Below are 13,071 nucleotides of genomic sequence, written 5' to 3' on the forward strand. Positions count from 1 at the left end.
GTAAGTATGATAATCACTGTCTTTGTCACAGTCAGGGTGAAAAAAGACAGAGCAGCAGCTGTGCTTGATGTTGGTATCAAAGCACATGTGCTGTGTAAATATATGAGCTGGTATCTTTAGGTAATAAGTCACACTCTCTCTGTGTGTTTCATCTGTTTCTGTTTTTGTTTGTGTTTGTTATAATTTATTTTCAGGTTTCCTAGTCTGACAGCATGGTAGAGAGATCTCAGAAATACCACTACCAATTCTTGGATTTGCTGTACGATGTAAAAGTCTTGAGACATCCAATATCTATTATTTCTTTGTTTCTTTATTCTGCTTCCTGTCTTGTATTTTTTTTAGTGGTCTCAAACAATAGTTTAAAAAATCCAGATGTTTGGCTATTTTTAAACTCATTTTCAGTCCAATCTTTTTACCTGACCATTTTCAGAAGAATGTCTTTTTGTTTGTTTGTTTGTTTGTTTGTTTGTTTGTTTGTTTAAGCCACTTTGTCAAGGTCAACAGGACCAAAATGCAGGACTCATACATGGAATGAGCGGCAGCTTTTATTGCTAGGTTTCATTTGACGTAGACGTGACGTCGACGTAAAGCGCGAAATTTGACTGGCGGTCGGAAGTGAAAAAGATAAGCGCAAAATCACAGACAGACAGTACGCAAAATGCCTATGTCCTGTTGTGTTTACGGATGCTCCAGTAGGTCGACCCGAGAAACTGATAAACGGTATTTTAGGGTACCAAAAATAGCCCAACGAAGAGGAGAAAAATGGAAAATTCTAACCGAAAAACGTAGGAAAAAATGAATTTTAAATTTACGTTTACAGTCGGGAGGAGCAGAGTCTGCCAATGCCTGCAGCGACCACTTCGTCAGAGGTAATGTTATGTTTGCAAACGAACTTATTAGCATTAGGTTGTCGTTAAATTCTCGTTTACTTAGTGCTTTTAAGTTAGTAGTCTAATATTGACTTGATTGGGACTATAGGCTGCCCAAGTGCTTTGGATGACGAAGAGTCGGAGGACTGGGCTCCGACGGTCAATCTCGGCTACGAACGAAAACCCAGATCGGAATCAGTTCTCAAACGAGAGAAAAGAATGAAGCTTAAGGCAGAACAGCATCGATGTGCAGAGGCGATTTTGGATATGCAACAGACGGCTGAGAGCCCGGATTTGAGCCTAGTGACAGTGGAGAACCCCGAACTGCAGCTTCCAGCTGCAATCACTTCTCCATCCTCCTTTGCAATTACCCAAGTCTTCAGAGGTGTCTCGTTAGACCTCTGAGAATGGTTTACCTTGAAACAAACAACTGTCACTCTAACGAAGTCCTAAGGATGTGGCATGTTTGTTGACGTTAAAGCTGCTACCTGTTAGCGTGTTTAAGATAAAGCAATATAAGAACAAACACTCACCCTTGCAAACACCAAACTGTATCCATCACGGAGACGTTTTGTTCCAAAGTTGTGGACCCACCCGCTGACAAAAAAATTGTACGCCTCCAGACTCTTGAAAGCTTTCATTTGCTGCCTAGTGTAGCAAGAAGTCTGGAGGACCAAGTAGTTGGTGATATCCACAGCCTCGATAGTAGGCAAATCCTTTACTTCTGTGGTGTATTCGGACATTTTCAAAGAATACGGATCACGTCCGATATATTTTTTAACTATCTGTTTATATCTCTCCCGAGAAACGGGGTCTAAAGTTGCACAATAGCTGCTCTCCTGACTCTCCACAGTGTCCTCCATGTTTACTTCCACCCTCCACTCAAAAATCGCGCTGCCTCCGCACGTCATCAGAACCACGTGACTGCAACCCAACTATTGCTGGGAAGACTTTCCATATAACGTAAACTCACAAAAACAAACCAAAACCTTGAACATGGAAACTACACACTAAACTGGAAACTTTAAAATAAAACAACACAAACTGGGAAAGCAAACCAGGAACTGAGAACTAGAACTAAGTCAGGACTACAAACGGAGTAAACACAGCACGGTGAGAGTACAGCTCAATAATGGACAGAAAAAAATCACAGGGCTTAAATACACAAGCAGGACAATGAGAGGATAGGGAAAAGGTAGGAACAGAGCTGGGACAAATCAGACCTAACAAAGCAAGGGAAAGCAAGACTTGACACACTGCACATAGGACAAGGGCTAGGGAGACTTAGGCTGTATCCCAATTTAGTGTCACGATTAGTTAATAAAGTTAGCTATTAGTTAGTTAGTTAATATTCTGTAAAGAATTACTTGTACTGTATTATAACAACTAAATAACAAACAGAACATTTTTCTCTAAGTAGAAGAAAAATGGTCTCTGTTCAAGCTGTTTCACCACCAGTATAACCCACTGGAATCATGTCTAGTAGATAGTTTACATTTTAAGTGTTTGTTTTGGCTGCTAAAATACTGTGCTTGCTCTTTGGTAAGGAAAACAATTTGTTGATATAACTTAAAGTTCATGGTCACTGATCATGATGAAAGACTGACACAGATAGAAACTGAATTTCTGAAGAAAAAAGATAATTTATATGTCTGTAGGGTGCCAAGTTTTACCCAGTTGTTGTAGCACATAATTTAGTTTTGCATAGACATATTATTCACTCTTGACAACATGGCAATCCAAATCATATTTATGCAATAAGTGACTTGAGTCTTGTCCACAGAAATCCATGTGATTTATTATGATGTAACACTATAGATAAACTTACCTCAGAATATATAAAGCATATAAACAATTACAGCAATATGATGCAACAAACACAGCAGTACTACTAATCCAAAATACAAACAGCGTCAGCTTCATACACCTGAAAAAAACATGCACTTTTTTTTTAGGTCCGTTCTGCTGCTGATACATACTTCAGGTTTCTGAATATTAAACTTGTTGCTTCCTTTCATAGTGTGTAACTTGAAGGCCCTGAGTACTTTCTCCCACACTGAAAACACTGGAATGAGAACATTATTTGAACATTACCTAATAAGACTGATTCAGGACAGACAATTAGTTATAACTTTCCTAGCAGTCCTTCACAAACAGGGAACAGTCTGTCTATTCTCTCCATCTGTCAGCTGCTGCAGGCTCTTCCTCCTCCTCTTCCTCACACACTGCTGAGTTTGTCCTGGTGGATCATCAGCCTCACAGATGATGTGCAGCAGTGGGTCCCTCAGTCTGTCCTCACTCTGGACACTTGCAGTTGTCACACATGGAAATCAAATGTGTGATAAGCTGCAGGATTCAAACACAAGTGTAACTTATAAACACATGCTCATACTTTTATTCCACAATCAGAGAGAAAGAAACAGAGAGAGAGTGCAGGACAGACAGACAGGTGAAAGTCTCAGGTGTATACACTGCTACAAAACAGCACAAAAGGAGGATTTAGTGTTTGTGTTATTACGAGTGATAAACAAGAAGAGTTCCCAGATGGTACAGTGGACACATATGTGACTGCTGTGATTAAAGCATCTTTCTTTCAGCTTAACGAGTGAACCGTCAGCTCGTTCAAACACACGTTAAAGTCAGTTTGGCTCGACACCACCGAACAGAGGCAGCAATATACCCACATAGCAAGCTGGTCTGGCCTGGATCTGGTATCAAGCCGGCACTGCTGGCTGACTTCTGGCATGATACGACGTATGTCATCCAGATATGGGCCAGGCCTGGCATACATGGCACTGTCTATGCGATGGCATGCCATATCTGGCCCGATTATGGTTTGGTTTATGTGGGCCAGGCTCATAGAAAACAGCTCTGGCCGGGATCCGGCATCAAGCTGGCACTTCTGACTGACCGGTGTTATGGCAGGGTGTATGTCAACCAGATGTAGGCTAGGTCTGGCAATGATGCACTATTTATGTTCCTATTTTCCTATTTTAGTTAGAAATTCCAAATGCCATGTTGCAATACTATACTGCTATGGTAGCCAACGTTCGAACGCCTGTCTCAAGATGGCGCTGGAGTGATGGCAGCCTTTCCAAGTAGCTCTGCAACACCGCACCTTTTTCTTAACTTTAACTTTTTTAGACTAGGCTTTTCAAACTTTATTTCACCTTCCTCTACTTATACCTCTTAGATATAGCGATACAAGATGGATAATGCACTTTTTAAAACTTCTGGAACCAGCTCCTTCATCTATTCGAGAGCGGAGCTGCTGGCACTAAAAACAAAGGGACAGATCAGCATGCGACACAACATCCCGGCTGAAATAAAGAGGAGCTACAGAGGCTGCAAAGCTGGAGCGAGGAGAGCGGATCACCGGAGGTGATTCAAACCATCAATCCCGACAGTGATCATGGGCAACGTGAACTCGTTACAGAATAAGATTGATGAACTGTGCGCTCTGAACAACCACAGACTATACCGTGAGTGCAGCTTGTTTATCTTCACGGAGACGTGGCTAACCGAGCTAACGCCGCAGGCTAACGTAGACCTATGCGGTTTCACATCTGTGAGAGCCGCAGGCCAGCGGAAAAAGCAGAGGTGGGGGACTCATTGTCTACGTTAACAACAGATACTGTAACCCTGGACATGTCTCCGTTAAAGTTTCGGTATGCCGTCCGGACCTGGAGCTGCTAGCTGTTAGCTTGCGGCCATATTATCTACCTCGGGAGTTCAGGCATGTGATCTGTGTATGTATTTACATCCCTCCGAGGGCCGACGCAACAGCTGCCTGTGAGAAAATACACACAGTCACAGCAAGACTTCAGACACAAAACTCCGAGGCTTTCATTATTATATCTGGAGACTTTAATCATGCCACACTGGACTCTACTCTGGCTGCTTTTCACCAGTTTGTGAATTGTCCCACACGGAGCAACAGGACAATTGACCTACTGTATGCTAATGTGAGAGATGCATACAGAGCCACCCCCCTCCCCCCACTAAGGAAGTTAGACCACAACCTGGTTTACCTACAGCGACAATACACACCCCTCGTCCAAAGGCAGCCGGTCACAACGTGCTCCATCCGGAGATGGACCCCAGAAAAGGAGGATGCTCTGAGAGACTGCTATGACACCACAGACTGGGATGTGCTCCTGAGCCCACATGGTGAGGACATAGAGGGGGCGACACACTGTCTTACAGACTACCTCAACTTTTGTGTGGACACAGTCGCCCCTGCTAAGACGGTACGGTGTTATCCTAATTACAAACCGTGGGTAACACAGGAAGTCAAAGCTGTCCTCAACATGAAGAAGAAGGCTTTCAGGAGCAAAGTGAAGGAGGCGATGAAAGCAGCACAGCAGGAGGTGAAACACTGCCTGAGGGAAGCAAAGGACACCTACAGGAGGAAGGTGGAGCAGAAGTTGGAGAGGAACAATATGAGGGAGGTCTGTAATGGTGTGAAAACCATCACAGGCCACAACACCAAGAAAAGCACAGTGGGGGGGGGGGGGGGGGACTGTGGAGAAGGCAAACGAACTCAACAACTTCTTCAACAGGTTTGACCAGCCCACAACCCCCCCACCCTCACCCTTACTACAGAGCCCTCTCCCCACTCTCCTACCTCCCTCGCTTCCCCCCCTTCCTGACACTATGACACCCCCCTCCTCCAATCCCTCTCTCAGCAGCAAGACATCTCCCCCCCTCCCCTCCCAAACATCTCCCAGTGTCACAGTGGATCAGGTCAGGAGACAACTGAGGAAGCTTTGCCCCAGAAAGGCAGCAGGCCCAGACAAGGTGTGTCCTAGGATGCTAAAGGCATGTGCTGCTGAAATTGGGGAGCCGCTACAACGAGTCTTCAATCTCAGTCTGCGACTGGGGAGAGTGCCCGCCCTATGGAAGACATCCTGCATCGTCCCGGTCCCCAAAAGGAACCGGCCCAGTGAGCTGAATGACTTCCGACCGGTGGCACTGACGTCACATCTTATGAAGACTCTAGAGCGGCTCTTCCTCAACCTCCTCCGACCACAGGTACAACATGCCCAGGACCCACTACAGTTTGCATAGAGCCCACTCACACCTGGATGGGGGAAAAGGCACGGTCAGGATCCTGTTTCTTGACTTTTCCAGTGCCTTTAATACCATCCGGCCCTGTATGCTTCAGGAAAAACTGAACAGGATGGAGGTGGACCCCTGCCTGGTGGCTTGGATCTCCGACTACCTCACCGACAGGCCACAGTACGTCAGGCTGAAGGACGTCACGTCTGACACAGTGGTCAGCAGCACAGGAGCACCACAGGGAACTGTGCTGTCCCCTCTTCTCTTCACCCTGTACACCTCTGACTTCTGCTACAACTCTGAATTATGCCATATTCAGAAGTTTGCAGATGACACAGCCATCATGGGGTGTATCTGGGATGATCAGGAAGAGGAGTACAGAAGTCTGGTGAGGAACTTTGTCGCATGGAGTCACACAAACCACCTGCAACTCAACACCTCAAAGACCAAGGAACTGGTTGTGGACTTCGGGAGGTCCAGAGAAGGTCCACTGCCAGTTCAGATAGAGGGGGAGGAGGTGGAGGTGGTCAACAAGTACAAGTACCTCGGGCTGTGGGTGGACAATAAACTGGACTGGTCATGCAACACAGAGCACCTGTATAAAAAAGCCCAAAGCTGACTGTACTTCCTCAGGAGGCTGAGGTCTTTTAACATCTGCAGGAAGCTCCTGAGGATGTTTTACCAGTCAGTGGTTGCTGGAGTACTTTTCTATGCTGTGGCGTGCTGGGGGAGCAGCACAGCAAAGAAGGACTCATGCAGGCTGGAGAAACTGATCAGGAAGGCTAGCTCTGTGGTCGGCATGAAGCTGGACACTCTGGTGACAGTGGCAGAGAAAAGGACCCTAAAAAAACTGCTGGACATTATGAACAATGCTGAGCATCCTCTGCACACGGCCATTAACAACCAGAAGAGTCTGTTCAGTGACAGGTTGCTTCTCCCCAAGACAAGAACTAACAGACTTAAAAACTCCTTTGTCCCACACGCCATCAGACTGTTTAACGCCTCTCTGGAGGGGAGAGGGAGGGGAAACAGGAGGACAAAGGAGGGGGGAACAACTAAGCTGTAGCGCCTCTTCACTTCACTGTGCAATACCTTTGTGCAATACTTTTGTAAATAGTGAATGGTGCAAATAGACCTCAATACTTGAAATGTCCAATTCACTTGTATTTTTATTTTTTATTCCTATTTATTCTATTTATCCCCTTCGTATATTTTATTTTTATTTATATTTGTCTCTGTACTTATATATGTGTGTGTGTATGTATATATATATATATATAAAACATTCTGTAACTGTAACTTCTGTCGGTGCTGTGCTTTTGGAAATCGAATTTCCCAGAGGACCCACCCGAGGGATTAATAAAGTTCTATCTTATCTCATCTTATCTTATCTTATCTTATCTTATCAAATGCAGGTTTGAGAGGTTTGTGAGTTTACACTTTATCCAAAACCTAGTAAGGGTTTACTCATCGTTGCCAGTGGGTGGCTGTAGCTCAGGTGGTAGAGCTGGTCAACTACTGATCGGAAGGTTAGTGGTTTGATCCCTGGCTCTTACATGTCGTGAGTGTGAATGTGTTATGAATGTAGTTAGGAAGCACTCAGTTAAGAGAAAGCGTGTGGTTGAGTGAATGTGGCATGTTGTATAGAGCACTTTGAGTAATCTGGGAGAGTTGAAAAATGTTATATAAGAATCACTGTCTGAACAGAGTTTTGTCATGTTACTTTTGCACTATTATGCACATGTTGTTATTACATGGCTGAATTAAGGTACACATTAGGCTGACATCTGGGGCCAGAGCTGAAACTCGCCTCGTTTGGTTTGTTTCCCTTACAGAGGTTTTTGGCAAACAGTACCAAGTAAGCTCTCCAACTCTTGGTAAAGTCTCTTTTATGCTTTTCTCGGTTTCGGGTAAGACCCTCCTAATTCTCCTGCTCCTTTTCCCTTAGATCGAGTGTGCTACCAGTGTCTCCTCACCTGCACGTCCCGGCTCCATGTCCCCATTCACATTTTATTGTATATACTGTTACGGCCGAGAGGGCCCGGCTGTGGGTGTGGACTCAAAATGCAGACACAGAGGGAGGCAAACGGGCGTGAACACAGTGCTTTATTTACAAGTGTCTAGTGAAATTACACAACAGGAGACTATGAATGCTATGAATTATGAAATGCTATGAACTGTGAACTGTGAGGCCAAACTGTGAACATGAAACTGAGTGCTATGGCTAGGTGCTGGATTTCACGGATGGAAAAAAGGGGCAGCGGCTTGGATGGAGGTACGCAGTCACTATAATGAGAAGAGACAAGTAGTCAGTGGCAGTCCAGTGAATCACAGCCGCAGGTTTAGGCTATGGAGGTTAGGGCTTACGTGTTGCAGGTTTAAAGTGTCATGCGAGGAAGGGGTGTCCAGGGGGTTCCGGGTGAGGAGTGTCCAGAGAGGATCCAGAATATGCGTGGAGTGAGGGACTTGGCAGGGAGGCAGGCAGGTGTAGTCCGATGGTGGAGAGGAAGAAACCAGATGACAGAACCAGCGTCCAGGCGGAGATGAGAGTAGTTCGGGAAACGTGACTGCCAGGTGGGTCCTATGACAAAGAAAACACGGTGAGGGAAAAAGCAGTAGTTGAGGGTTCTCACAAGGGGTTCGCAGCCTAGCACTGACATGGGTTAGCAGAAGATCTGGCAGAGGTCTGTTGTGAATGCTGGTCTTATATGCAGGTGACTTGATTGGAACCAGGTGTGGAAGCTGATTGGAGTCTCTGCCTGAAGGTAGAATCCAGCGGAGTGGAAAAACCCCGTGCTCACCATGACATATACACTGTCCTTGAAAATTCATCTCCTTCACTGTAAATAAATTGTTTCACCACAACTCTATGCCTCCGTGAGTTCTGCTCCCTGAGTCCACCGGTATTTTTCATAACACATTATACCAGATGACAAAGGGTATTAAGTAGCTAAAACTGTAAAGAATTACTTGTACTGTATTATAACAACTAAATAACAAACAGAACATTTTTCTCTAAGTAGAAGAAAAATGGTCTCTGTTCAAGCTGTTTCACCACCAGTATAGTTTACATTTTAAGTGTTTGTTTTGGCTGCTAAAATACTGTGCTTGCTCTTTGGTAAGGAAAACAGTTTGTTGATATAACTTAAAGTTCATGGTCACTGATCATGATGAAAGACTGACACAGATAGAAACTGAATTTCTGAAGAAAAAAGATAATTTATATGTCTGTAGGGTGCCAAGTTTTACCCAGTTGTTGTAGCACATAATTTAGTTTTGCATAGACATATTATTCACTCTTGACAACATGGCAATCCAAATCATATTTATGCAATAAGTGACTTGAGTCTTGTCCACAGAAATCCATATGCTTTCATTTTTTCTTTTTTCTAATTATATGGTGTTATGCTGAAATTGTTCAAAAACCTGCTCTTCTGCACATACTGTAGTTTCATAAAGTGACAGGGATAATAATAATTAACAGATGATCATGAATAGCATAAATGCAGCCATGTGAATTATTAATAATCAGAGATGAGGGGAGTCAGTAACACAGAATCAAGTTTACAAAGAAGAATTTTGCCCTTTTTTTTTTCTCATTTTTGAGACCCGAGTCCAGCCTGGAACTAGAATGCATCTGAAACACACAGATCAGTAGAAACAGACTGTTGTGTCTCAGCGCAACAATGTTTTAACTATGAACTCAGTGCAAGACAACGTGCACATACACATACACACTACATATGATTTGTCTTCAGTGTTCAGAGTGTCTGATGATTTTTGGCCAATATGGGGAAGAAGGAGGCCAGGCTGTGTGTCATCTGATACAATGTCAAAGACAAAGCATTTTCTAGGACTCTCATTAGAAGTGCTGATTCTGTCGCTCTTCATGAAATCGTCAACCTAGGAGTCCACATAGAGTCTGCGAGTCCCACTACTACATGTTTAATGTCTGTACTTATATTTTCAAAACAAACTTGTAACTTTTGGTTTAACATATTTTGAGGGCAGTTATTTCACGTCACATCAAACTGATTTGAGCCAGAACAGTAACACAATCCTATGACGTTGCAGTCCCGGTGCTTTTGCATCTAGCTAGAAATACTGAAGCGGTGTAAGCATAAAGGGAGTAACTTTTTGTTAAGTGGCAGGTAATTTCAAATGCAATGTTTCAAAGAACTCTAAAAACAACAGCAAACACACAAACATTTTGTGTGCAGCCTGTTGCTAGCTAAAGTTTCAGCTGCTTTGCTTCACAGGAAGATTAAAAAAAAAGAACTTCACTGAGAGATGGAGAAAGATAAAAAAAAAGAAGGAATAAAAAAAAGAATAAAAAAAGGACAGGAAAGGAAGAAGAGGGGTTATATTTAAAAATAAGAACTGCTCAGTGGCATTTGATTAACTTGAAATTTAAAGCTTACAAGTTTTTAAGTCAGATATTGGGTCTGTACATGTGGCATATTTTTTCATATTATGAAAAGTGCTGCAAAACAAACTAAGGCACGTAACTGTGTCATCTAAAGGCTGCATGAGACTACTGGTGTACTGTGTTGAATTTAAAGTAAAGAACAGTGTAGGTTACAGAGTAGCAGAGATATATTTGAAATTAAGCTGAGGATACATAGAATCATTCACTAAAAGATTGAACTTTGCAAGAACCCCCAAGTTTGATGAAAAACTATATTTAATGCACCATTTATATTTTTTATATTGTTTATTTTAGCTATAATATTTGGTATGTTGACACAACATAGAGTTCATTGCCCCATGACACCAATTACACTGTGACAATTTTTTTAACACAATATTTATTTTTTTCATTTAGTATTGACTCTTGCCAAAGACAGAAAATCTACAATGATGCCATGTATTAGTATTAGTGCAAATCCACAGAAATGAATATCAGAGAAAGAAAGCCTATGTATTATAACAGTAACCGTAATGGTCATGCTACATTTATAATAGTTAATGCTGTTATTAGTAAATGTGTTACTCCAGTGGTCCCCAACCCCCCGGGCCATGGACCGGCACCAGTCTGTGAGTCATTTGGTACAGGTGTGAAATATATGGTTTTCAGGGTTTTTATTTTTAATTCGGTTTCCCTGGATCTTTTCCTCTGTGATATCAATAAATGTTCTTTTAGAAAAAATAAATAACTTTACATTATTTCCGTTTTTTTATTATCTGACTCTGAACAGTGTTTCGGGCATCATTGTCCCTCATTACTCCCAGGTGGGACTGTCTCATTCCAGAGAAACAAGCACAGGGCTGTCACTGATTTAGCGTCATGGTGAATTTTGCAATTTCATGTACTTTATATTTGTTTTGTAGTTGTGTGTCTTATTTTAAAAGAAATATTTACGCATTTCCATAGCAACCAGAGAGCATTAAGGGGCACAGAGGAGGATGTTACTCTCATTGTTGTCGGTGCATTTTAGGAGGACACTTTCTAATAAATTTACACAATTACACAGTGAATTCATTTTTATTAATACCACAGTTTTTGTCTTGGTCGTATCATTTTATTTTGTTGTACTCTTTATCCCTGAAACCTTAAAGGCCGGTCTGTGAAAATATTGTCTGACATTGAACTGGTACGAGACACAAAAAAAGGTTGAGGACTGCTGTGTTGCTCTTTCTTTATTGATTTCTTTCATTGTTCTTGGTTGGCATAGTTAGATAACAAATACATAGAAAAACGTGTAAAAAAAAAAAGTATACGTGTACATGTTAATAATTAATAGCGGATGAGTAGATGACATAAAAGCAACCACAGCAGATCATTTGTCAGAAGTCTGTCAAGTGGTGAAATTTCGAAGATGAATCTCAGCAGTTCATTTTTGATTTTGTTGTTTTGTGGCCTGGTTGTGGCCCAGGATACTATCGAAACCAATGCCATGACAGAAAAATTAAATTCTTTGGAAGTCAAGATGTTGAACATTGGAAGCAGGCTGGAAAACTACGAAAGTCGCATCTTTCAGCTGGAACAAAAAGGTAAAGAATAAAGCTGAAGCAGACGTTTGGTTTTTTTTTGTGATTTTCAACATCTGGAGAAATAAAATGATGTGAAGAATCATACTTTAACACATATCTGAAATAAACATGTTTTTTTTTTCTTGGAGAGAAACACGGTCATATTCAGTGTTGGAATTGGAGGGAATTCACCATTTGGGCCCTTTAACACAGACGTAACTATGATCTACGATCACACATTTGTAAATATTGGAAATGCCTACAGCCCAGTTACAGGTAAGATTCTTCTTCACAGTTTTGTGTTAGTGAAGTAAATAAAGCCAAAAAAATGTGTCATGTGATGATGCATGTTTACATTCAGTAATAACATTTGCAGATTCGTAATACTGAAACTTTTTTGATAATTGGGAAAAAATGAAAGAGATTTAAAGATATTACAAGTGTTCAACTGAGGTGTTTCTTGCATTTATACGTGTAAAACTTGCTTCTTCAGAAAATGACAAAAAATTAAAGGAGTTTACTTTTTTTTTCTCCAGGTGTCTTTACAGCACCTGTTTCAGGTGTGTACTTCTTTACCATTTTCTCTCTTTCTGGAGGTGAACATGCTATAAGGCTGCTGTTCTACAAGAACAATGAGGTGATCTTACACATCCATGATCACCGGTCAGATGACACAGCTGATAATGGAGGAAATGCGGCGTTCCTGCAGCTGCAGCAGGGTGATACAGTGTATGTGCGTTTAAAGGAGGGTACACATGTCTATAAATCCAGAACAGGAACAACTTTCAGTGGATTTTTGGTCAAGCAAAACAGTTAAAAAGAGATGTACATTTCTTTGAAATTGTGTTTGGCTGCAGTGGTTCTTGTGTGTGCTCCAATAAAACACATTTAAATCATACCTACAGCTGAATATGGGGTTTACTTTTACTTTTGTGTTGTTAAACGATTTAGTGCTTATCAAACTAGTAAAAGACTCTTTAAATGTGGTGTGGAAATGCTAGTAAACTTGTTTTTGATGTATTTGTAACTAGTAGATGAACAATATTATGTTTGGAAACAGTTCACGGGGAATATTCAACATTCAATATTCAAGCCAACTGAGACATTTTTTCTACCAGTCTTTGAAACCAGGATTGAACTGAAACATTATTTTGTTCATCTGCGTCTC

General features: G+C 41.9%; 1 protein-coding gene and 1 long non-coding RNA gene across 2 annotated transcripts; one reads left to right on the forward strand and one right to left on the reverse strand.

The window, feature by feature from the left end:
• Positions 1–7,962: 7,962 nt before the first annotated feature.
• On the reverse strand, positions 7,963–8,650 carry LOC113019142 (uncharacterized). The gene is made up of 3 exons (XR_003271960.1): positions 8,589–8,650; positions 8,298–8,511; positions 7,963–8,216 (listed from the first exon to the last, which is right to left on the reverse strand). It is a non-coding gene; the product is annotated as an uncharacterized LOC113019142 (long non-coding RNA).
• Positions 8,651–11,704: 3,054 nt separating this feature from the next.
• LOC113019141 (complement C1q-like protein 3) lies at positions 11,705–12,782 on the forward strand. The gene is made up of 3 exons (XM_026162680.1): positions 11,705–11,924; positions 12,051–12,179; positions 12,440–12,782. Exons 1-3 carry the CDS (start codon positions 11,750–11,752, stop codon positions 12,718–12,720), a joined length of 585 nt encoding a protein of 194 aa, XP_026018465.1. The 5' UTR covers positions 11,705–11,749; the 3' UTR covers positions 12,721–12,782.
• The last annotated feature ends 289 nt before the right edge of the window (positions 12,783–13,071 follow it).

Source organism: Astatotilapia calliptera, chromosome 3, assembly GCF_900246225.1.
Source record: "Astatotilapia calliptera chromosome 3, fAstCal1.2, whole genome shotgun sequence".
Classification (NCBI taxonomy): Eukaryota; Metazoa; Chordata; class Actinopteri; order Cichliformes; family Cichlidae; genus Astatotilapia; species Astatotilapia calliptera.

Coding starts and splice junctions, on each gene's coding strand:
- LOC113019141 (XM_026162680.1), top strand. CDS start 11,750: ATGAATCTCAGCAGTTCATTTTTGATTTTGTTGTTTTGTGGCCTGGTT. Junction 11,925..12,050: donor CTTTCAGCTGGAACAAAAAG/GTAAAGAATAAA, acceptor TTTTTTTCTTGG/AGAGAAACACGGTCATATTC. Junction 12,180..12,439: donor TGCCTACAGCCCAGTTACAG/GTAAGATTCTTC, acceptor TTTTTTCTCCAG/GTGTCTTTACAGCACCTGTT.